Consider the following 24,392-nt stretch of genomic DNA (forward strand, 5'->3'; position numbering starts at 1 on the left):
ATCTGAATTTTTGGGGAAGGCGGGAGGAAAAGGATGGCAGAGGGAGTTGAGAGAACTGTGAGACAGGAAGAAATTCTCTGTATTGTAAATATAAATACTATTTGTGTAATGTAGATTTCAAATTCACTACTCAGTCAATGTGAAATTATAAAATAAACTAACATTTGTGAAATCCAGAGAAACCAATGTTTTGTTCTCCTACTTGTTCTGTGACAGCAAACTAAATCACTATTACCACTAATGTTGGCAGGCACAAAAAAGGGGGGAAAACAGTGATAGTAATGTTAATTTTAAAGAAAGAAAATATTTGCCTAGCTGAATATGACAAAAATCAGTATTTACAAACAATGGTTACCAAAAAAATGTACAACCGTATTTAATTAAGTAGTATCCTTTTAAAAAGGCATGAGGTTTGATCAGGAAATCTATTGTATTCAAAGTCCCCTACATTAAAACAAATACTGCATTTCTTGTTCTGTTAGTAAGTCATACCGATGTCAAAGGAAATAAAAAAGCTATTGACCAACTGTCTTTGTTTTTATTTAACAAAAGTGAAGTTTGGATAAAATTACTTAGAGTTTCTCAGCAGATGTCTGGCCTGAAATCAGAATTCCATATACACATGCTTAGATCATTTCATCTGGAACTACTAACTCTCAGTTTCCACTAATTACAACTTGGTGAAGACTGCTAAGTAGAATTCTCATACAGCACTAATCCTCAAGACAGAATCGGGTACTTGCACTAAGTATAACTTTTTTAAATAATCTGCTTTATAGGAAATTACTATTGTTATCCAAAGGACTTAATTTTAAGATTCCTTGCTAGGCATATTCATACAGAACTTTCAGTAATAATTCATTTAAACTACAATCCAGAAACGTATTTCCTGCACTTCTCAGAAGCAATGCAAAGGCTTGGGGGAGTCAGGGGTAATGGAGGAGCTCAGGGACAGTGAAGTAATTTCTGGAAGAAGCCTGGGAGTGAACCTGAAGGGTTGTTGTGTGTGGGTGACAGCAGTATGGAACAGGTTGGGGGAGGGAGATAGGGTGCGGTTGTTAGGGAGTTGAGGAGCCTCCCCCATACAGACCCTGGCTTACCCCTAACCTTTCTCATTCAGACAGGCACATCTGCCCCAATCCCCATGTGCCCCTGCACCCCCGACTCAGCCAACCCTCCTCCCACCATCCCCACGTGTCCCTGCATCTCCTTTCCCTCATTCTCTTATGGCCCTGCTCTCTCACTCAGCCACCCTCTCCCCCATCCCCATGTGGCACTGTACCCCCATTCCGCCACCCCCCATCCACCAAATGTGGCCCTGCACCTACACTCCCATTCAACTCCCAGTCTATCTCCTCCCACTAGCCCTTCTGAATTCCAGTCTGTGATCCCCCGAGCAGCCCCATGTGCCCCACCACTATATCCCATGCCTCCTCACCTTGCCCCACGGGTAGGGCGCTGTGAGGAACGCAGCCTCTTCTCTTCCCTATCCGCAGAGGGCTGCTCTCACCCAGGAGCGGCTGCCCTCTGTTCTGGTGCCACAGAAGCCCCTAGTGAGCGAAAGGTGTAACTGCAGTACCTCTCCAGCAGAATATATTTTCTGCAGAGAAAAAAAATATTCTGCCAGGCGACATGAATGTGCTCAGTGGTGCAGAATTCCCGCAGAGTATACTTAGCTGAGTTATTCAGCACCTCCACCTTCCCTTCCTGTGCCACCCAAATCACAATTTATTAACTCCAGTTCCCACAACTCTATGACTTTAAGATGTATGCACACCTAAGGTTTTCCACAGAAATATCTGAAAATTCTCCTAATAAAGTGCAGTATTTGTTATATGAAAACAATAAATTACACATTTCTGTACCATTTTGTAGAAGATACTTTAATTGCATTTTAGACAATATAGTATTAGATCATCAAGGGAAAAATAGAGTAACAGAATATAATATTTAAATGCTTTTGTTTGCTATCTAACAAACTGTACTTTGCAGTCAGGTCAAATTTAGCCTAAAATTTAGGATTTGTAAGAATAGGCTTCTAACAAAACACAAAAACAACAGAAATTCTCCCATTATTATTTTAAATTCCTATTGTAACTAGGAATGTGTGTGTTTTTAAAAAAGACAAATAAGCTTTCCCCTGCAGTCCTTGCAACAGTAGGTCATCAATTCTGTAAGGTGCCGAATTGCTTCAGAAAGGTATTGCGAAACCCCAACTACCCCAACAGCAACTAGTGAAAATATGAAAAGGGATACTGGCTAAAAACTGTTTCTAAAAAGTGAAATTTACAACTCTATTTTCATTATCCAAGTGGAGGGAAATGCAAAAAATAAACGAACAGCATAAATGGTAAATAAAATAAAATAAAATAAATGCAACCCACTGGTCAATGTGTGTTAAGTGCCCCACTCTTAGTACATCTCAAAAGTAGTCTCTTGATTGGGGTTTGTACAAGCAGATGAGAATCAGACATTTCTTGCATGGAAAAAGTTGTTTCTCTAAACTTGTACATTGATCAGTCCTGAGATTTCTTCCCTGAGGGGAAGCAAAGTGTGTTTATAGCTACACAAATTACCTTCTAGCCTTATTATTCATACTTTCTTCTTTAGATGATCTCTGTGAACTGAGCAAGCTAGCTAGTGGTGGTGCAACATTTTGTAAAAAAAAGCTACAGAAAAGCTGGTCCCTGCCACTGGCAGCAGCATCCAGGGGCTGGCAGTGCTGAAATGACACACTACAATTCCCCTCTTCCGCCTCCCCAGCAGGGGGGAGGCACAGGCACTCTCTACCCCTCCCCAGCCCCCATGCCACAGCTCCCTGCTGAGCCAGCTTGGGGAGAACTGGAGTGTGCCAGTGCTGCCAGTGGGAGGGACCAGTCTTTCTGGAGCTTATACTGAATGTTTCACCACCACTAGCTAGAATGCTCAGCTCCAGAGAGATCTTCCAAAAAAGAAAGTATGAATAATAAGACTAGAAGGTAATTTAGACAGCTATAAACACACTTTGTTTCCCCTCAGGGAAGAAATCTCAAGACTGATCAATGTGCAAATTTAGAGAAACAACTTTTTCCATGCAAGAAATGTCTGATTCTCATCTGCTTGTACCAACCCCAATCAAGAGACTACTTTTGAGATGTACTAAGAGCAGATATAGAATCCAAGTATGAGGGGGTCTGACCTTCAATTTGCAATAAAGAGAATTTTTAGCATTTTAAACTCGATTTAGATTTTTGTACATTTATTTCTTCTATACATTTCCTGGAAACGAAGAGCACCACAAACTCAATAGCTTGACTGATCAGAATCAGAAGTAAGAGGAGAAATCCAGGACATACAATTTTACACCACTTATTTTGGGAAGAGAAGAGGAAATAAATTCTTAAGGAAGTTGAGTAGCTCATTTTGTGAGATAGGCATTCACAATGATTTAGCAGAGGTGTATGTATCTATTTAGTTCCATTTATTTAATGATTTAATAGATTGAAGACATAAGGACATTCCTGCTCCTCTTCTTCAGTGAATTTCATGACAACACTGTTAGCTCTCCCAGTTATAATGCAGACTAAAGATAAATAAGTCCTCTAAACCATTTCCAGTGGATTTAGCCTTTTGCCTCTCTTCACGCTGGGACTGTACATTAAAACATTGAACAGTATAGATTTATCAGCAGCAAGCTGTTCAGACCCTCACTATGCAGGATGCTGCCAAAGGAAACCAGCTGGACTGTTTTTGGGTGGTCCGGATACCAAAAAACATGAAGAATTGAACAATTTTAAAGAGAATGCTGAGAAGAGTTAAAGACTGAGAAACTTGATGCTGCTCTGCCATCTGTGAAGGAAGCGAAACCAGGAGCCGAGCACATGATGGTGGGGAATGCCAGCTGGCCTGCACTGAACCTTCTCAAGCTGTCTCTGTCATTCTCAATGGGTGAGACAAACCAAAAAGCCCCAGGAGTAGTAGTAGGTAAGCCCATGAAAAAAACATTTTTCAGTTACAATAGCTATTTTTAAGTCTGTAGTTTGAGAAGGAAAAAAGGGTTGGAAGAAGTCTTTTCTTTATGATTAGGGATTGCTTAAAATATTCTCTTTCTACACATTTATACATACAGACATTTTATTTCACTCTTCTCATCAATATTTCACTGTTAATTTATTTACCATATAAAAAAGTGTGCAGTTTTAATTTGTACATATGTGCATATCACACCATCTATACAACGCTATTTGCTTTCTTTTTGTGAGATGAGGGTAACAAAAACAAAATCCTTTAGCTCTCTTATGCTCTGTGTGATGAGTTGGGGCTATGTCTGAACAACTTAAGAATTCTGGTTGACAATATGAAGTGGTGTTATGAAAACCTGCTGTATCTTAACTGCTTATATGTATGCAGATCTACCACTGCTGATAAGACCTGTAGTAGCAGGTACACACCAGAAATACAACAGACAAATACAACAGAAAGTGCTTAAGATTCAACAGCCCTATTCAGGTGTAAACATCTGGGAACAATAGCTGCATCTTTAGTAAATCAGTTTAGCTGACTCTTTTGAAGGGAGAGAGGAAGGCAGGAGCAGTGAAAACTTACCAAGAACAGAATAAAGACAGTGTGGGAACTTAAATTCATAACTTTGCTAGACACCAAAAAATCATGGACTGAATAGAGACACTGGACTTATAACGTATTACAACTATCTATAAAATACTAACAACCGCTGCCTGCCACACTCCCCTCATCCCCACCTGCTTTCTTCCTCCACCCCTTTCTTTTCCTCCCCATGACTGGAAGGGTGTTAACAGGCCACTTCACCTTGAAAGATCCCTTGAGATGTGTTAACTACTTATGCTTAAACAAACTGTTCCACTTTGTTTTACCTGTGACACTCTGAGGCTTTGTCTACACTAGAAAAGTTTATTCTACAAGTTACACTGGTGATCAAAAAGTGCTGTAATTACAGTGCTTGCGCCCAACCACACAGCACTTGTGTCACTAAAGCACGTCCACAATTGCTGCTCTAGCTTTGACGATGAGAGCAGTGCACTGTGGACAGCTATCCTACTGTGCAACTCATCACCTTACGCTGCTAGGAGTTGTGGGAAGGCGGAGAGGATCACAGTGCATCACAGGTGTGGGCTCAACATTCCATGATGCATTGATTTACATCCCATCATTCCTTGCACTCCCGATTGCATTTTACGGCATTTTTCAACTGCAACATTTTCAACATTTCCTGATCACCCGCTGGATCACCCGCTGGATCCTGCACTATACTCCACTGTTGCTGTCAGTGTTCTGAACACATTGCAGCTGGTTGCACAGTATGTCATGAGCTCCCAATCAAAACAGGAATCCGAGACACCTGACCTGTTGTGCATCATGCAAGCAAACAGCACTGGATTACTGTTTGCATTCATGGAGTAGCTGCATGTGGTGCACTGCTGCTTTTGGGTGTGTAAAACAGTCACTGAGTGGTGGGATCACATCATTATGCAAGTCTGGGATGATGAGCAGTGGCTGAAGAACTTTCTAATGTGCAAAGCAACCTTTGTGGAACTCTGTGCAGAGCTCATCCCTTGCCCTGCAGTGCAAGGACACATGAACAAGAGCTGCCCTCTTGGTGGAGAAGTGCGTGGTGATCACCGTGTGGAAGCTGGCAACTCCAGACTGCTACTGGTCGGTTGCTAATCAGTTTGGAGTCGGGAAGTCCACCACTGGAGTTGTGTTATCGCAAGTGTGCAGGTCCATTAATCTCATTCTGCAATGAAGGACTGTGACTCTGGGAAATGTTGGTGAAATATTGGATGGCTTCATGGCGATAGGATTCCCTAACTGTGGCGGAGCGATAGGTGGTATGCGTATCACAATTTTGGCCCCGAACCATCTTGCGACTGAGTACATCAATAGAAAGGGGTACTGCAGACACTTGTGGATGTTTCACTGACATCAATGTGGGTTGGTCAGGGAAGGTGCATGATGTGCGCATCTTCAGGAACACTGCAACCAGGAAGGGACTTTCCTTCCAGACCAAAAGATTCCTATAGGGGGGATGCTGAGATGCCCATAGTGATCCTGGGAGACCCAGACTACCCATTAATGCCATGGCTCATGAAGCCTTATACGGGAAACCTAGACAGCAGCAAGAAGTGCTTCAATAACAGGCTAAGCAGGTGCCAAATGACTGTGGACAGTGTTTTTGGCAGATTAAAGAATTGCTGGAGATGCCTTTATGGCAGGCTAGAGCTAAATGAGGACAATATTCCCATGGTTATCACAGCCTGCTGTGTGCTCCATAATTTATGTGAAGCTAAGCGTGAAAAGTTTGCCCGAGTGGACTGCAGAAGTGGATTGCCTTGCATTTGAATATGAACAGCCAAATAGAGGGATCTTTCAGGGACACAACGGGGGGCCATTTGGATCAGGGAGGCATTGAGGGCCTATTTTGAGAATGAGAACCAATAAGGTGTTTTTGTGAACAGTGCTGGGCCATGCTATGACTGCTATCCAGCCTGAGCTGTGTATCAGTGACAGGTGAAAGTACTGTGTGCAACACAGTGCTTACTGTTTTCACAACTTGTCTTTATTAAATGAAAACAGTTTACAACAGAAATAAAACATTGGGCTGGAAGGGAGAAAGCAGTGAGCGGCAGCGTGGGCTATGTATGACAGCTAAATGTAAGTCCAGCAGTCATTGTCGTAGCTGTCTGAAGGGATGGAGTGAAAGGGGTAATGAGATAGGCCGGGAGTTTGGTAGGAATACTGGGGGAGGGGAGAAAGGGGAGAGTTTGAGGAGTGCATGGAAATCTGTTCTGTAGTGGCTGTAGGGGGGGCGAGCATGCATGATTTCTGTCTGCAGTGTCACGATTGTCTTTTGCAGCTGTCTGCTCCTCCATGGCCTTGATCATGCACTCATGACCTGCAAGCACCCAGTCATGGTTTTCCCTCCTTTCCTGTCGATCAATTTTCTGACTTTCTGACACAGATGGTCTCCATGCCTTTTTTCTTGTTTTGCTGCCTCAGAGGACTGGAGGAGTTCTTGGAACATCACCTCTTTGCTCCCCCGAGGTCACTTCCTTATCAGCTTGAGGTGCTCCATCATTGCGGGGGAGCTTGCTGTGAAAGTCACACCTGTAGAAGCACAGGAAACAATGAACAGAAGTATTATTGTGGGTGTCCTAACACTATAGATGCATTACTGTTAACATCTCTTTCTCACTGTCCCCTGGGAAGAGCATAGCTCCGTGATCAGTCTGGGCATGGTGAATTTTGCCGAGGAGGGTTGGGAGGGGCATCATACTGGGAAAGAGATTCTGGGTGGATGGTTGCTTGGGACAGAGGGACAAAATTTCAAATCGTGCCACCATTTTCCACAGGCGGGGACCATAAAAGCCGATATTTCATTCCTAAGAGTAAACAGGGATGTTCGGATGCATCTCCTCCATGCAAGCAGCTTCAAATCGGGTCCCTATGCTGCTCACCTGTGCGCCACTTTGGTACCTGGGCAAATGAATGCTGATGGCGCAGGAAAGTGTCCTACAACAGAGGAAGAAACAAAGTTGCTTGCTGATGAATCTGAGGCAGAGGTTTGGCGAGTATCTCCAAGAAAGTTTCCTAGAGATCTCACTGGAGAATATCCGTGAAATATCAGCGTGCATTAACATGCTTCTCAGCTGCATGGCCTAGCTGCGAAAGGGAATGGGAAGCACATGGAAACACTGCTATTCTAGTCCATTTCTATCCCTTCAACTACCTCTATCATTTTGCAAATGTGCCTCCTATAAACAAGCAGCATCAACTCCGAAAAACACTTACCAGAGCTTGCTGGGACTGGAACCTTCTGAGGCTGCAAAGAAATCCTGACTCCCCATGTCACCAAATGACCCAGTCCACGGCTTCGGTTCCTCATCAATGACTTCTTCATTTGGGTCGAGTCCGCTGTCCATGGGCACGCGGAGGTATTCACAGGTGTCTTGGGGGTGGAGGTGGAGTCAACGCTGAGAATGGCTTCCAGCTCCTTATAGAAGCAGCAGGTGCTTGGCTGTGCACCAGAGCAACTGTTTGCCTCCCTGGCCTTTTGGTAGCCCAACTGCAGCTCCTTGATTTTCGCTTGGTACTGCAGCATGTCCTGTTCATAGCCCTTCTCTGCCATGGAATAAGAAATCTGGCCATAAGTATCAAAGTGCCTTCAGCTGGAGCTGGAGGTGAGACTGCATGGCTGACTCTCCCCAAACGCCAATGAAATCCAGAAGCTCCAGTGTGCTCCAAGCAGGAGAGTGTTTGGTGTGTGGAGCTGCCATCATCAGCTGGGAAGAACAGTGAGCTCTCCATGCCGACCAAGCAAGAAGAAGAATTTCAGAAATTCCTAGGACTTAAAAAGGGGGAGTGGCAGGTGGCTGCAGAGAAGTGGGGTTCAAATTGATGGCCAGAGTGGGCATTGTGGGACACTTTCGGAGGTAATTTACTGTGACAACCAACCGCGGTGTCTACACTGATGCTTTGTCGATTTAAGTTGTGCGAATAAAGCTCTACACCTCTCCTTGAGGTGGTTTTATTTAGTCCAAAAAAAAAAAAAAAAAAAAAAAAGAAAGGGCAGTTTTGTCAGAGGGGTGATTATAGTGTGTACACCAGCACTGTTTTGTCGAAAAAAACTGACTTTGGTCGACAAAACTCTAAGGTAGACCAGGCCTGAATGAGTTTCCCAGACCTGAAGAAGAGCGCTGTGTAAACTTGAAAGCTTGTCTCTCTCACCAACAGATGCTGGTCCAATAAAAGATATTGCCTCACCCACGTTGTCTCTCAGGAGTTTAAATAAGGGAACACACAGAAACAGTGTGCCAGACAGGAAGTGGAAGCACGAGGCAGAAGAGAACAAGATAATTCAGCATGTGCTAGTCTCAGGAGGAAGTGGGCCCTGCCCGCTCTCTGATCCCAGCCTGCCCCAAGGACTCTAGACAACCCATGGGACTCTGATCCCAGCCCAAAAAACATTAGAGTGGTGAGGAAAGAGACAGGGACATGCATTTAAGAGATTTATTGTTTTGTAAGATCTGTACTCTCCTGTGCTTTTGTATGATTAAGTAAAACAGCATGAGTTAGACTGTGCAAGTTGTGCATTAACTTTTTCACAACTGCTGCACGCCCCTGAAAAGGTTAAACTGCAAACCAGAAGCTTCAGACCTTTCAGGTGGAGTTCTGGGAGAGGGGTATATTCAACTAATTGGAGTGTATCTCAGGGGGGTCAGGTCAGTCCTGGTCCTGGGGTCCTACAGCAGGTGGACTAAGGAGCTCCATTTCTGAGAAGGGATAAGCAGACAGAGTCAGTGCCCAGGAAGTGTGCCAGAAAGGCCCAGGGAGAAATCAATGCTGCAGCATACTGAGGCTCTAGAAGCTTAAAACACCCGGTGATCCAAAGCAACAAAGGCTTGGATTCCCTTCACAGCAGTACTAGTGGATCACAGAAGATCAGGGCTGGAAGGGACCTCAAGAGGTCATCTAGTCCAACCCCCTGCTCAAAGCAGGACCTACCCCAACTAAATCATCCCAGCCAGGGCTTTGATGGCCAGGACAGGGCACTTGTGAGGACCGTGAAACCCTGTTGTTGCTCACAACAATGAAACAGAAAAAGGAAAGTGAAAGGACGGTATTATATACATGCCTAATACTTCTAATTAGAGAAATTCAGAACCTGGGTTAGCTGTGGGCTGAACAAAGATTTTACTAATGCCAATGTCTGCATTTTGGGGGCATATTTTTCATCATCAGTAAGGCTTTTAATATTTATAACTATCTTTAAAGGGTCCAACTCAACAAAAAGCTGCTAAGGTATTTTCAAAGCTTTTTGTCTCAGCCATTTTTGATTTTTTAATAGGACCCATAGAGATGAACTTTTGAAGATGGTCATGTGCACACCCTTCCACTTCCTTCCTTGTGTGGTGAAATACCCCCTCCAGGAAATGTAAAGAATGTGAAGAAATGGAATTTGAATTTGTGCGAACCTCCCACAGTCAGCTGTGCAACCAGCCACCCTTTGTTCTTGTCTGGGGTCATTTTGTGTTCATAAACTTTGCATAAAATGTAACCTATAGAAAAGGTTACAAAGCAGTGTTTGCAGGCCCTCCAATATTAATGCTGCTGCCCTGGGAGCAGCGGGCAGTATAAGAACTACTTCCAGCATTGGTTACTAGGCAACCATAATAGCAGCCTGTGGGTTCATTCCATGCTCTGTTCTATCCAAATAGTGAGTGGAGAAGCAATAAGATTTGTGCTGTTCATATTTTGTGCTTTTGGTTCTTATGTGTATTTTGTTGTGGGAAACATATTTTAAAGGATTTGTTGTTGTTTGTTTGTCCACAATATAATGCAATTGATCCTGGCTTTAAAAAGTGGAGCCCAACCTCAAAGGGGTAATAATGCCAGAACTAAGCACTGCCACAGATATCATAGTGCATGTGAAAGACTGATATTGCCAAATGTTGTTCAGATAAAGACATCATGTTCATAATACCACACATAGAATATGTTATGCTTTAATTCTTCATGTCCTCTCTTTTTACTTTCAAACAAACTACAAATCTTAAAACAAAGGAGAATAATAAGCAGCTTTGTTGCTATCATTCTGGATCTTTCACCAGCAAGGAATATCATACAAAATGAAATTATAATTGCTTAAATGGATGTGTGTGTTGGATATTATATACTGTTGGCATGGGGCTCCAGAAAAGGTACAGATTTCAGTTTTAATTACTCAACCTTGGTTTACACATGTTTTTATTAAGTTTAATATAAATTCACTGATAATATTTTTATTAACAACTTATTTGAAGACTATACCTCTAAATGCCTAGGTAGGCAGTTAGCTAATTTTTAAAATAGACATCCCAGTTCACAAGTACCCAACCTCTTAAAAATCAGTACAAAAAATGAATAATGGAATCTTGCTTCGCAAACTCAATATTCAGAAATAATAGTTATGGTTAGAATTTGTCAGAATACATCAAATAATTTTAGCTATTTTTAGGAACAGGTTAGGTGCTTTGTTTGAACCAAAGTTAGTGTTTAACGAAAGGAAAAATATTCATACATTTCCTCTTACCTATTCCATTGTGTCCAGATATTTAAGAATTCTTAATTTAAAACACCAGAATTATCTACCATAGGAATAACTGTTTTTATAAAGCATTACTTAATATTATAAAATTTGCTATCATGTTTTTAAGAGAGAAAGCAAAATTAACATTATGTTGGTTGAAAGCAAAAATATATGTCCCACCTAGCTATACTGACACTTTACCTTCAAAGAGTCATTTCAAGGCAGTGTACTTCTTAAGATGTGGTTGAGTTTTCTGTATCTTACTATTTCTTCATTTAGTTGTGTTTTATAGTACTATTAATCTACACATTTATACATTGATTTTTCTTGAATGCTGGAAATTATTGATGAACTCAACATTGTGAAACTCAGTTGTAATGAGTCAAAGTCTGTCCTGAATTGTTTCAATGCATAACAATGTGCAATTGCAGTTCTATTTATAGTGAGCCTTTGCTTAGTGTGAATTTCTGAGAAATATATAACTTCACTGTAATATACCATAGTATTCATGTTTTATAGATTGGAATGTGCTTACTGACATAATAGTATGCATAAAATTTCTTATTTGTCGAAGAAAAAACTAGATAAATACAACTACTATCATGCTATTATTTTCAAGCTGGAGCTAAATGGTGCACTATTGTAGAATAATATACTAGATGGATATTTGACAACATGTTGAAATCTTTCAGTCTACAATAAAAGCCACCATAAAATTTGACAGAGTCTGGCTATCTCTGCTCAAGAGAAGCTCCAGTGGTAATTGGTAGGATGGGTCAAAATCAGAACTGAGGTGAAATTTCAGAGCTGCATGGAGAAGCACCACATCTGCCTACGTTATGCCTGACAAACTAGTATTAGCGGGTAATTTTATAAATGCTTACAAGTTTTTGCTATAAAAAACCTTAATATGCATTCACACCACTCTACAGTATACAGTACATTCTCACTATAACAAACCCCTGGGGGTCCAAGTCATTTGGTTGTTATAGTCAGGGGCTCATTATAAGGAAAGAGCCCTATTGTGGGAAGAGGGGAGGAGGAGGCACAGTTGATACCTCGAGCTCCGCAGCGGCACTGAGAGCCCAACCCCCACTTGAGCCCCAGGGCCGGTGGAGCTGTTCCCTGCACCCCCACTTATAGCCCCAGAGCCGGAGGAGCTGTCTGCCCCATTGCTGCAGTGGGCGGGGCTGGAAGTGGGGTCCAGAAATCAGGTGCGCTGTAGCCCAAGGTTCACTATTGTGAAGGGTGTTATATAGCAAGGGTGTACTGTATGTTAGTGGAAAATAGAAACAATTTTAAAGTACATTTGCCATATTTTGGACCCAAAGTACAAAAAAATACTGGCTATGTGTCTTATGTATCGCATTTCACACTCATTTATTCATTATAGATATACACTAGGATAGTGAATAAATAGCAAACATTTTTATGCCCACCACTTACTGCAACAAGACAAAATTTTCATGTCATTGCCAAACCAGTTTGCCTCAAACCTCTGCTTAAGTCTGAATTGTCTGAAGCAAAAAGTCTTGCCAGAACAAGGGAATACTTGATTAACAGCCATCCCAGATCAATGAATGAGAGTCACATTCAATCACACGCAAAATTTGCAGGTAAGAAATAATGACTTTTATATCTCTCAAAATAAAAAACTGCAGGTGTGTGTTTGGCAGGGCAATAAAAAAATTATAGGCTGGTGACTACTGCATTACATGTTCAGGCTTCTTGTAGGCATAAGGGCCTCAAAGCAACTTCTTATTGGTTTGTGAAGAAATGGACTGACTTGCAAGCAGCACCAATACATATATGTAAAAATGGAAATCCATATGATAAGAAACTTAGATGTATTATGTAAATGCACATATGCAGTGCAAGATTTACTAACCAAGTTAGAAGGGGAAGGTGTTATAAGAATCACCAGATGCTGTGATCTGGCAAGTATATCTATCCCATTTTTTTGAAAAATAAGTATGTTTAATGCTTGTGAAAGATGCTGGATCTATTATCACAGAAACTAAAGTTTACTGATCTACAGAACAGATATGGTGGCATAGGAATCTGTGATTCAAAATTCCTCAGTTAATGTGCCTCTAACCCTATTCTGGAGTAAACACTTCTAAAGGAGAGAGTAATTTAGTTTCCTTGCCTACTCAACCCTTATTCTGTCTGCTGAGACTAAAAAGATGCTGATTGTGCTGTTTTCTCTGGCTTGAGCACCTGTCATCTTGAAATTGGACTAAGACAACAACCTCATTTCATAAAGGCCACCAGATACACGGTCACGTTAGATGGCACCGGCATGTATTTTTATCACAACTGATCTGAACAGGAGTCATACCAGTGGATCTACAGGTGAACAGTTCTAGAAACATCTATCTCCGAATACTAACATTATGATGAATATGTTCATTGTCTCAATTACAACAGAAATGGACCACAGGATTAAAGCACTGAATTTGAAATTTGATGGAGTCTCCCCATGCAGATTTAAACCTTGCTGTTTCAATTGTCAATAGGATTTTGGCACCTAAGTGCCTACATTGCTTTTGAAAATGAGATTTAGGCTCCTAAATTAGTTAGGTGTGCAGCGTTCAGTGTTGCAATGCATATGTACCTTTACAAATCTGGGCCAACGGGTCTGAAACTAAGTGTTCAGACCACAGAGATGTGTGGCCAAAAAAAAAAGTCTAGTTCACCATAAAGCTTTAAAACAGTCTCTAAGAGTACCAAACCGAAAACACAACACTGTTAGAGTCCACACCAGAGGGTTACATATAGTTAGTATAGTTAGGAAGGATTAAAGTAGATCAATCTTTGCAAACTTGGGTTCTTAACTCCTCCATTCAAAAAGAAGTGGTTTAATGGTTTTGTTCTGCTAGTTCTACAATAAGGCCATTCTATATGGATAAGTGTATCTCCTGAACTCAACAAGTCTTACCTCAAAGCTTTCAAGGATCTCTAGAAAGCAAGATGGAAGGGATTTCCAAAAAACAATAAAAATAGAAACTAGTTTAGACTGTATGCTCCATGAGGCAGGGAATGTGTCATCTATGCTTTCACAGTGCTAACACTACAGTAGTGGCACTCAGCTCAGTAATAATGAACATTAACTCTTTCAAAAGCAGATAAAAATGGAATACGCTATTTTACATATCTTCCAGAAGAGAATACTGTCACCATATAAATCATGCCAATAAAAAAAATCTGTATGATACATGAGAACTGCCATACTGGGCCAGTCCAATGGTCCATGTAGCCCAGTATCCTGTCTTCCAACAGTGGCCAATGCCAGGTGCTTCAGAGGGAATGAATTGAGCGGATAATAATCAGTAAGTGATCCATCCTGGCGGCCATTCACAGCCACTGGCAAACAGCAATTCTTGCTTCTCCTGGCTAACAGTCATTGACGGACCCATCCTCAATGAAATTATCAAGTTCTTTTTTGAACCCTGTTATAATCTTGGCCTTCACAACATCTTCTGGCAAGGAGTTTCACAGGTTAACTGTGCATTCTGTGAAGAAATATTTCCTTTTGTTCTTTTTAAACCTGCTGCCTATTAATTTCATTTGGTGACTTCCTCGTTTTGGTGTTATGAGAAGGAGTAAACAACAATTACTTATTTACTTTCTCCACGCTAGTCATAATTTTATAGTCCTCTATCATATCCTCCCATAGTTGTCTCTTTTCCAAGCTGAAAAGACCCAGTCTTATTAATCTCTCTCACATGGAAGCTTTTCCATACCCTTAATCATTTTAGTTGCTCTTTTCTGTACCTTTTCCAATTCTAATGTAAGTTTTTTGAGATGGGGAGACCAGATCTGCACCCAGTATTCAAGACGTGGGTGTACCATGGATTTATGAAGAGGCAATACAATATTTTCTGTCTTATTATCTCTCTCTTTCCTAATGATTCCCAACATTCTGTTAGTTTTTTTGACTGCCGCTGCACATTGAGTGGCTGTTTTCAGAGAACTATCCACAATGACTCCAAGATCTCTTTCTTGAGTAGTAACAGCTAATTTAGATCCCATCATTTTATATGTATAGTTGGGATTATGTTTTCCAATCTGCATTACTTTGCATTTATCAACACTGAATTTCATCTGCCATTTTGTTGCCCAGTCACCTATTTTGTAAGATCCCTTTATAACTCTTCGCAATCTACTTTGGAATTAACTATCATCTTGAGTAGTTTTGTATCATCTGCAAATTTTGCCACCTCACTATTTACCCCTTTTTCCAGATCATTTATGAATATGTTGAACAGTACTGGTTCCAGTACAGACCCCTGGAGGACACCACTATTTACCTCTCTCCGTTATGAAAATAGACCATTTATTCCTACCCTTTGTTTCCTATCTTTTAACCAGTTACTGATCCAGGTGAGGACGTTCCCTCTTACCCCATGGCTGCTTACTCTGCTTAAGAGCCTTTGTTGAGGGATCTTGTCAAAGGCGTTCTGAAAATTAAGTACACTATATCCACTGGATCACTCTTGTCCACACACTTGTTGATCTCCTCAGAGAATTCTAGTAGATAATTTCCCTTTACAAAAACCATGTTGACTCTTCCTCAACAAATTGTATTCATCTATGTGCCTGATAGTTCTGTTCTATACTATAATTTCAACCAATTTGCCTGGTACTGAAGTTAGGCTTACTGGCCTGTAATTTCTGGGATTGCCTCTGGAGCCTTTTTTAAAAACTGGCATCACATTAGCTATCCTCCAGTCATCTGGTACAGAAACTGATTTAAATGATAAGTTACATATCAGTTAATAGTTCTGCAATTTCACATTTACATTTTTAACATGTAATTTTAACAATTACATTATTGATCTGTAATTTAACTGATGTATTTTAGAGAAGGATTCCTTTATATCTGAGGAGCACTTTTTTATTTACACATGCTAAACAAAATAATTGGCAATGAGATAACACTGTCCCTGGAAATGGGGGGAAGGACATGCCTGTGAATACTGTTTACAAAATATGTGTCAGTAACAGCTCACTACTGAAGTCAACAAGTAATTATTTTAATGAAATCTTTGCACAAGCGGTCAGTGAGCTCAGCATCTTGGTATACAGAACATACAACATACAAATTTTATCCAGTTGAATCTAGAATTTAGGGTTCCATCAATCTCTAACTTCAATAATCTGTTGGTTACAATGTCAGTGAAATAGTAATTTAGATTCTTATTGTAACCAAGTCATTTTCATTTGATGGGTCATAAATCAGGGATCTAAGTCCAGCATCTAGTGGACAGCTGAGATGCATGGAACAATAACTTACCTCTCACTCTCAGCAGTGGTCCTCTCCATGTCAGAAAGGAGGAACACAGGAGGCAGAGTTTATAGAAATCTTACACTAGTGTCCACTATATGTTATTGCTCAAACTAGAGAGATCAGGTGGGTGAGGTATAGCTAACTGAATCAATGTCTGTTGGAGATAGAGAGAGAGAAACTTTCAAGCTACACAGAACTCTTCATCAGGTCAGCTCTGTGTATCTCAAAAGCTTGTCTCTCTCACCAACAGAAGTTGGTCCAGTAAAAGATATTACCTCACCCACTTTGTCTTTCTAATATCCTGGGACAGACACGGCTACAACATCACTGCATTGTTCATACTATGCCTTTTCAGTGAAAACAGGAATTCAATTTATGATATCAACAATCTGGCACAAAACAAAACAATAATGTAAGTAAAAATAGCTGGGAAACTGACTCCTCTTATACAAGAAAATAAGAGATTGAAATGTTTTCTAAAGACAACACAACAACTAAAAACTCCACTTTACGTAAAAAGAAGATCCTGATTCCAGTGTAAATGAAAAACTCCTAAACCTAAAGGCAGCCTTAGAAAAAATTCAATGCAGCATCTTGAACCTTCAGATACCTACTTTAAAAATGTAATAGATACAAACGAGCTACAATAAGATACTATATCCTACTTCTTTCCATGCTGTAACTATAATACAGAATTATAATTAATTATGACGTAGTCAACTGTTCATGATACAATGGCCATTGTTTCAAGAACTCCTGTATTACATCAATACTGATTTACAACCCCAAACAAAATTCAAGCTTTTTTGGGGTGAAGACAAAACCTTCCTGGCACCTATCTACTACATTGGAAGAGCCCAAACACTTATTGTACAGCTTGGTGACTGGCAACAGGCCTGAAGTCAGATTGCTTTACAAGATGCAACATTTCTTCCTCATACATCCACCTTTGCTTTGGTGTAAATTTGCTCAGACTGTTCTGTGGGAATCCAAAGCACCTACTGCCAAAAAAAGGATGCTTGCCTCAACTAGAACGAGCAAGATTGGAGGAAATAAATTGGGTCTTTCGTGCAATGCAAAAGATAATCATAGCAGACATTTTCTTAGTAAACTAAGAACAAGTTGGAAGATTGAAGTTGGACTGAGACAAAAAGTTTTGAATTTGTTTAGGCTCCTCAAATATTAGTGATTCACAACAAAATCATCAACCAACCATTAAGTGAACCAAAAAAAAAAAAAATTCTACCCATATAGGTCTTATTTCCACTATTTTTTAAACCATGTATTTGGGGGGGAAAAAACTACAGTAATTTTGAGGGAGGCAGGAACATTATTGTGGTGTCCATCAGCCATTAACAATCTCTCCCAAACAGACAAAGTATTACCTTTGTATAATCTACAGTACAGAGATATCTTATGGAAACTTTGCATTGGACTGATTATAGTTAGGAGTTAAAAAAAAAATCAATGTTCTATCCCTTTGTATTTACCATAGAAGAGATGGTTTGAAATCTTATCTTTAAAGAAAATTATATTTTTCTTAGGATTCCAGTGACCAGATCCCTCACAAACACCATGTTTTAAACACACACACGAGCTATACTGAAAGTACTTTTCTAATTTATTGGGGCTATGATTAAGAAATTTGGAATCCTGGAATTGTGAAAACAAACTTAGAAACAGCAGCAATTATCCATTTATGTCAATGATGAGGGAGGAATCATATTTAAAAAAAAATAAACTACTGCAATTAGTTTTAAGAGAAGAGCAATAAATAATTAAGTATAATTGTACTACTTGAGTCTCAATGACCAAAGCACAGGTCCAGAAGAAAAGACAATATACTGTTATCTACTCCACAATTAGCTATATCGATTAACTTTTAACAAACAGATTAGACATTTTATTTTGAAGGAGGTTCTGTGACACAGTATTTATAGCCCCCTCCTCACACCATTCACCTCTAAGGTCTTTAGTTCCCATTAATCAATGAGAAATGAACAGGATCAAAATTACACAGGGGTTGGCCCATAAAAAGCTTTTTAAAAATAAAGCACATGGGATTCAATTAAACTAGATGGACTGTATTTTACACTACCCATATTTCTTACCTGATAGGGCTGAAAGGCACTATCTTCAGTTACAAAATCCAGTTGTTTGTCCACAAGGAATTCTACTGCAGTGATTGAACTGTACACAGTTTTTCCAACCAAGGGCTTGAAAGTCTGAAAAAATAAAATTAACAAAGCTAAGCATTTCAAAGGACCAAGATAAGGTTTGGCTCCCTCTCACCCCCCATTATTCCAGCATATATAAAATCATGTATGTTATTTATCAACCAATGTTCCATATATTAGCAATTATTTCTTTAATCAAAACCCCAAGTTAATACTTAATTACCTCTTGCTCATTCAGAACAACTAGTCATTTAAGATAGGAACCTGAATGTATTTTGCTTGTTTGTTTGTACTGTCAGTAGAAAGACTAGGATGAGAAAACAGAACGTTAATATAGAGTCTTCCTTTTCCACATAGTTGTTGAACAAGAGAGCGCTGTTTACCACAGGAACGCAATATTCCATTTCAGAGCACAGGATTGTACTCTGGCCACACAGTTGCACATTCAGGTCCTCTCTTTCAGCCTGAAGGTCAGACTTGCACAGCAGCATCTGCTTAAGACAACATGGTGGAAGGAAATGCATGCATGAAACTGCTCCCTTTGTGTCTGCTAAATTCTCTTCCACCATGCTTGGTCAGTTTCCCCTGTCTCCTGTTTTTCTCTGCTGCTTATATTGCCTTTCCTACTTTACTCCTCCCTGTTACACTCTCTCCAGCTAGTCCTCCCGCTTCCAGCAGTCAGACTCAGCCACTCCAATATAGCAACCTCAGACAGGACAACTTTTAAGCCTTCAGTGACATGCACCCCTCTCTCCTTGGGCAGGGCTTCTTCCACACTTAAAGAAGAAAATTATCAGCTACTGCACATTGACTGTGAGAGAATGATGTGCTTGTCCCAAGTGGAAATTCCTGCTGCTGCCTCTGGCCCCAAAATGCTTTCATACCCTCTCATTTAGTATGGGAAGAAGAATCTTACAGAGAGTGAATGGGACAAAAGTGTAACTTGGGGAGAAGAATGTTCCCCTAAGGAGTCATTCTGATTAGTGGTGGAGTTTTCTGGACCGAAAAAGTAGAGTGACAGTATGACTGGGCAAGGGTGTACGAAGAGAATGAGTTAGATGAGAGATTGGTGAGAAGGAATCCCAGGAAGTGACTGACCACAAAGGAAGGAGATGTGATTGAGTGTAGAGGAAGGAGATATGATGAGGTTGTGAAAATGGACAGACAGTAGAAAGAGGGGACTGGGGAAAGAGAAGAGGGGAATGACTTTTAGCAAAGCCAAAGTGCATAATGCAATGGGGAAAAAAAGGGAAAGAAAGAGCAGGCGAAGAAAATTGTACAAGATAGAAAATCAGGACTGAGGGAACAGAGACAATGAAAGAAAAAACATCAAAACAAACAGTATAAGGTAAGAATAAAGGAGGAAACAGGAAAAATAAGAAACACATACACATTGAAAACGTATAATTAATATAAAAATTAGCGAAAATGCCACGTGCGAGAACGTGTGTGAGCGAGGGCAAATAAGATCGCTAAAATAATGTGCCTTGGACAATCACACACAGAATTTTACTTTAGCCACCTAAATAGTACAGTAATCATAATCTACACTAATATGTGAAACATGTAACAAGAAAAACTGGGAGCTAGCATTTCTGTAGCGTCATTCCATTAAAACGCCTAGTACAGTGGTTCTCAACCTGTTTACCATTGTGGGCTGTATGCAGCTCTCTGTGTGTTATGTGGGCTGCATCCACACACTATATATACTACCTGTATGGCCCTGAGGATGTCACACGGGCCGCAGCTGTGTGTTGACTGGGCAGCAAGTGGCCCGCAGGCCGCAAATTGAGAACCATTAGTCTAGTAGCATCTCACCAGCCAGGCAGGAGCTTCTCCATTATGAATCACTGTTCCACAAAACTGACAGTTTTACACATTGAATCCGTCCCTTCAATTTCCCCCCCCCCTTTTAGTTTGAATGCGAATCAGAAATTTCACACTTGCTTTATCTAAATCCAAACAGGGAATGTACTATGAAATCATCCCAAAGAGGAACTTATTTCTCCTTGAGAAAGCATACACAGTATTAATAACTTTTCTAAAATAATAGAAATGAAAACAAAACCCCACCTTCTTAAACACTTCCTCTTAGAACTGTTTTACAGCACAATATGAAGTCTGCACAAAACACAATTGGAAGGCAAAATTAACTTCACTGTTACTCATTTACAAATTAAGAATATGTCACCAGAAATTATTATTTGTTTTATTAGGATGTCGTCTTGTTACTGGTTATTAGTAAAAGGTAACACAAAAACAAAAAAAACTTGCAGAGCTTAACAGGTCCGGCATTTACACAGCAAGTGAGGAGACAGACAGACTCAGAGCCATATTATCTTAGTTTAAGTATGTGCTATTTGGGGGAAGGGGGCTCCTGTCACTACCATTCAGATTTAGCATGCTACATTGCTGGTTTCTGTATTTTTAGTTACAGCCTCTTCTATTACGGTTTCTGAGAAAGAAAAATTCACTAGCCAATCAATAATCCTCAAAAGTCTGATAGCCGTAGATTATTTGAGGGAGAGGAACAAGAATGGGAAGGGAAGAGACATAGAAAGGAAAGAATGTGCTGGAATGTTGGGCAATCCTGGATCCTCAATGGTTGGTAATTATGTAACTCCTAATACTTCACAGAATTCCTTTACTCAAGTTGTTTACACATAGCTGGCTTTGGATAGTTAGTCTTTTGAGTCAGTAAAGAAGGGAGTTCAAACCCTATAATCAGGAACAAACTATGTGTGCCAAAATATGGTTTTAAAAAACAATTAGATTAATTTAAAAATTCTGATGGTTTAGTTTTTCCATTTACTGATTAGCATCTGCATATTTACATATACTCTACTTCCTCTTCAAATTGATTTCTTTACACTGCCTTAAAAATTTTCAAGTCAACAGAAATGATTCTGCATACATATATCTGTACATAGAATGTAATTCACTAAATAAAAAACTATCTGGAGTGTGGCTTAATGTTTGTATTTGGGCAATGCTACGTAGAAAGTTCCATATAAAACACCAGTTTCTCTCATTGCAGGTATTGTATGAACTGATTCCAAATCATGTATCTCTGTGAATTAGGTTCTCTCCTCAGAAAAGTAATTTGCTACCTACTTAGTTTCTCTAACCCCTTTAATAGGCCAGCCCAGACAGTCTGGGATATAAGTCCTCCTACAAGCAGACAGACAGAAAATAAACCAAATCTGTGCAATGCCACACATCCTTATAACAGGGATGGCTGGCCAGCTGCATGTGCTTAGTTTGAAATTTTCCCAAGCAGTAATGGAAAATATTCTTATATAAAACATCTATAAAGAGAAGTCTGAATTCTGAGAAAAACAGGCCAGATTCCATCAACTCAGTGAGACACCCAGAACAGCAGTGAGACACCTGAACTGGAATATCATAAGGGATTTGGAGAAGCAAAGCATCAAGTAAAAGCACTGCCATACTTCAACTATTTCTTCGTTTTTCTATCTGCCAGGCCAGACAGTGGGAATTCCAATAAGCTGTACCCCATTCCACAGCAGACAAAAAATGGGTAAAAAATTGAGAGACTAATCAACTACAGCAAGCAGGACTCAGCTACCCAGAGGTTAGCAAGTCAAATATATATAACAAGAAAGTATATATAAGGAGGTCCAAGTTGCCTCTTTATAAGGCTGTACAGAAAAAGCTTCTTTACAAATCACAGGATAACTCTCTGGAGAACTATGTCTATCTTCTGGAAACAGGAAAAACTGAACATCTTCAGCCTGTTTTACATGGGCAACAACACACAGCTTTCCCTTTTTATTTCGTGTGGCCATCTGCTTCTGGGACTTAAAACACTAAAGGCCTCAATTAATCAAAGCACTTAAGCACATGCTCAAGTCTAAGGGTATGTCTATACTGACGGCGGTAAAGTCACTGCCGTCTGATCAATCTTTCTGGATCAATTGAGCGGTCAGTGTAGACCCGCTCAATCGATCAGAAGTCGATTGAGTAAAACTACCCCCTCAAGTAGCGTAGCGCTGCGTCGACGGGACGGCACAGTGCAGTGAAGATGGCGCGCAGAAGGGAAGCACAGCAGTCGACAGGAGTTATGCAAGCTACTCTGCGTAACTCCCATCGACTGCCGCCAAATCTCCAAGTAAGTGTAGGCCAGGGCTATATCTATTCAAAACAGCACATAAGCACATGATTAACTTTAAGCAACATAGTACTTTGGAGTTTTCCTGAACTGGCCTCCCATCCTGTTGTGATCCAGTGCTTGGTCAAAAGAAGTTTCATGAATATAAATGCTTTAGTTACTTTATTACCAATGTTATTAATACTTAAAATATTAATAGTGCCTAAATCTACTCACTCCTTTGTTACATTATCAAATAATGATTAACACAGCTTTATCCAGTGCATGCAGGAAAGTATCCGCCTGGAGGGGGCATGTAGTATAGCTCTCAGGCTGATAACACCATGTAACTTTCAGGCTTTTGTGATCTTGATGCAGAAGTTAGGTGGATTAACATATTTTTAAAATTGTTCTCATTGCCTAACAGACGTTCTCAAACTTTTTCATATTGTGGGTCAAATCTTAACAGAGGAGAGAGACTATCTTGTGGACGACTGCCCCTCACCTTCACAATCATACAAACCACCTTTCCTATTATGATCACAACATTCCTGTAACAACTACAGACGTGAAGTCGTATTATCAAGGAAGTATATAGTGTATTTTAGCTCTATTGAACACAATTAAGCAGCTGGAAACAAGGTAGTCCACTACTATGTGACCAGCAGCTCTCTGAAGACCATCAGCAAGAGCTCAAAGGGCACCAGTATGGTCCATAAACCACAAATTTCAGAACTGCTGGCTAAAGAATACTACTTTTAGAATTTCTGGATTATTACAGTGGCTAATTTTCATTGCAAGGAATACTCGTTATAGCTGAATAAATAATTGTATGGTTAGTCCATTAGAGCATGTACAAATACTTAATATGAATTAGTATTATTACATCTTGTTTAGGTGACTATTGAACTCAAATGACTGAAATCCCACTCTTCATCTCACACATAATATAGGTATTATTCTTATATGGTGTATTGACCTTGTTAAAATATCCATTTCCCTAGTAAAAATGTACACTATTGTATCCATTAAAAATGGATTCAAATTAAAGAACAATTAATTTTTATCTAAAAATTGTAAGGTTAATATTCACTAGCTTTTGCTTTCTTTAGCAAAAAATACAGAAAACGTCATACATTTTCTGTTTAAACCATAATAGTTATTTAAATCATAATTAATTGTATATATGCTAGTAAGTAAACTTACTTTTCCATATATTGTTTTCTAGTCAAGCTGTTTACTCTAAGGTAACACAAACACTGGCACATTTTCATTATGCTGTTTAATCATTAAACCTCAAAGCAGCTATATTTTTCCCATAGTTGTTCTACTCAGAAATAATTTTACCAAGTGGCAAAAGATAAAAGATAAATAAAATAGGATTTGAAATACAAATTCATTTCTTATACCCTCTCTATTACACAAATAACACAGGTTGTTTGTATTTCCTGTGAGAGAACTAGTCATTTTCCAATTTGAAAAACACATAATTTAGGACACATCCCAGCTTTTCAACTTAGGTCAAAGGGTTCTGACAATAATGTTTAACTGGCAGTAGTGGCTAAAATTAGAAACTAAAATTATTGGAACTTCAGGGGTAATCTACAAGAGTTTCCAATTCTTCTAGGTCAAACTGGTGGGGTATTTTTTTTTTGTTTTTCTGTTTTTGATATATTAAGCTGTAACATACAAATTCCTTCAACTATTATTTAAATAATTTGATTTTAC

At 39.8% G+C, this 24,392-nt stretch overlaps 1 protein-coding gene across 6 annotated transcripts in view; it reads right to left on the minus strand.

Annotated features, from left to right (window-relative positions):
• Nucleotides 1-24,392, minus strand: part of JMJD1C (jumonji domain containing 1C) — a 306,160-nt gene that overhangs the window by 84,088 nt on the left and 197,680 nt on the right. For all 6 annotated transcript variants that reach the window (XR_010920649.1, XR_010920650.1, XR_010920651.1 and 3 more), the window contains one exon: nucleotides 18,488-18,601. Coding sequence is in view for 1 of the 6 variants with exons in the window: in XM_067552587.1 (XP_067408688.1) it covers nucleotides 18,488-18,601 (114 nt within the window). In the remaining 5 variants the exon portion in view is untranslated. The remainder of the gene's footprint in view (nucleotides 1-18,487; nucleotides 18,602-24,392) is intronic.

This window comes from Emydura macquarii, unplaced genomic scaffold, assembly GCF_026122565.2.
Source record: "Emydura macquarii macquarii isolate MOO-44397 ecotype Brisbane River unplaced genomic scaffold, CSIRO-AGI_Emac_v2 contig_1390, whole genome shotgun sequence".
NCBI lineage: Eukaryota > Metazoa > Chordata > Testudines > Chelidae > Emydura > Emydura macquarii.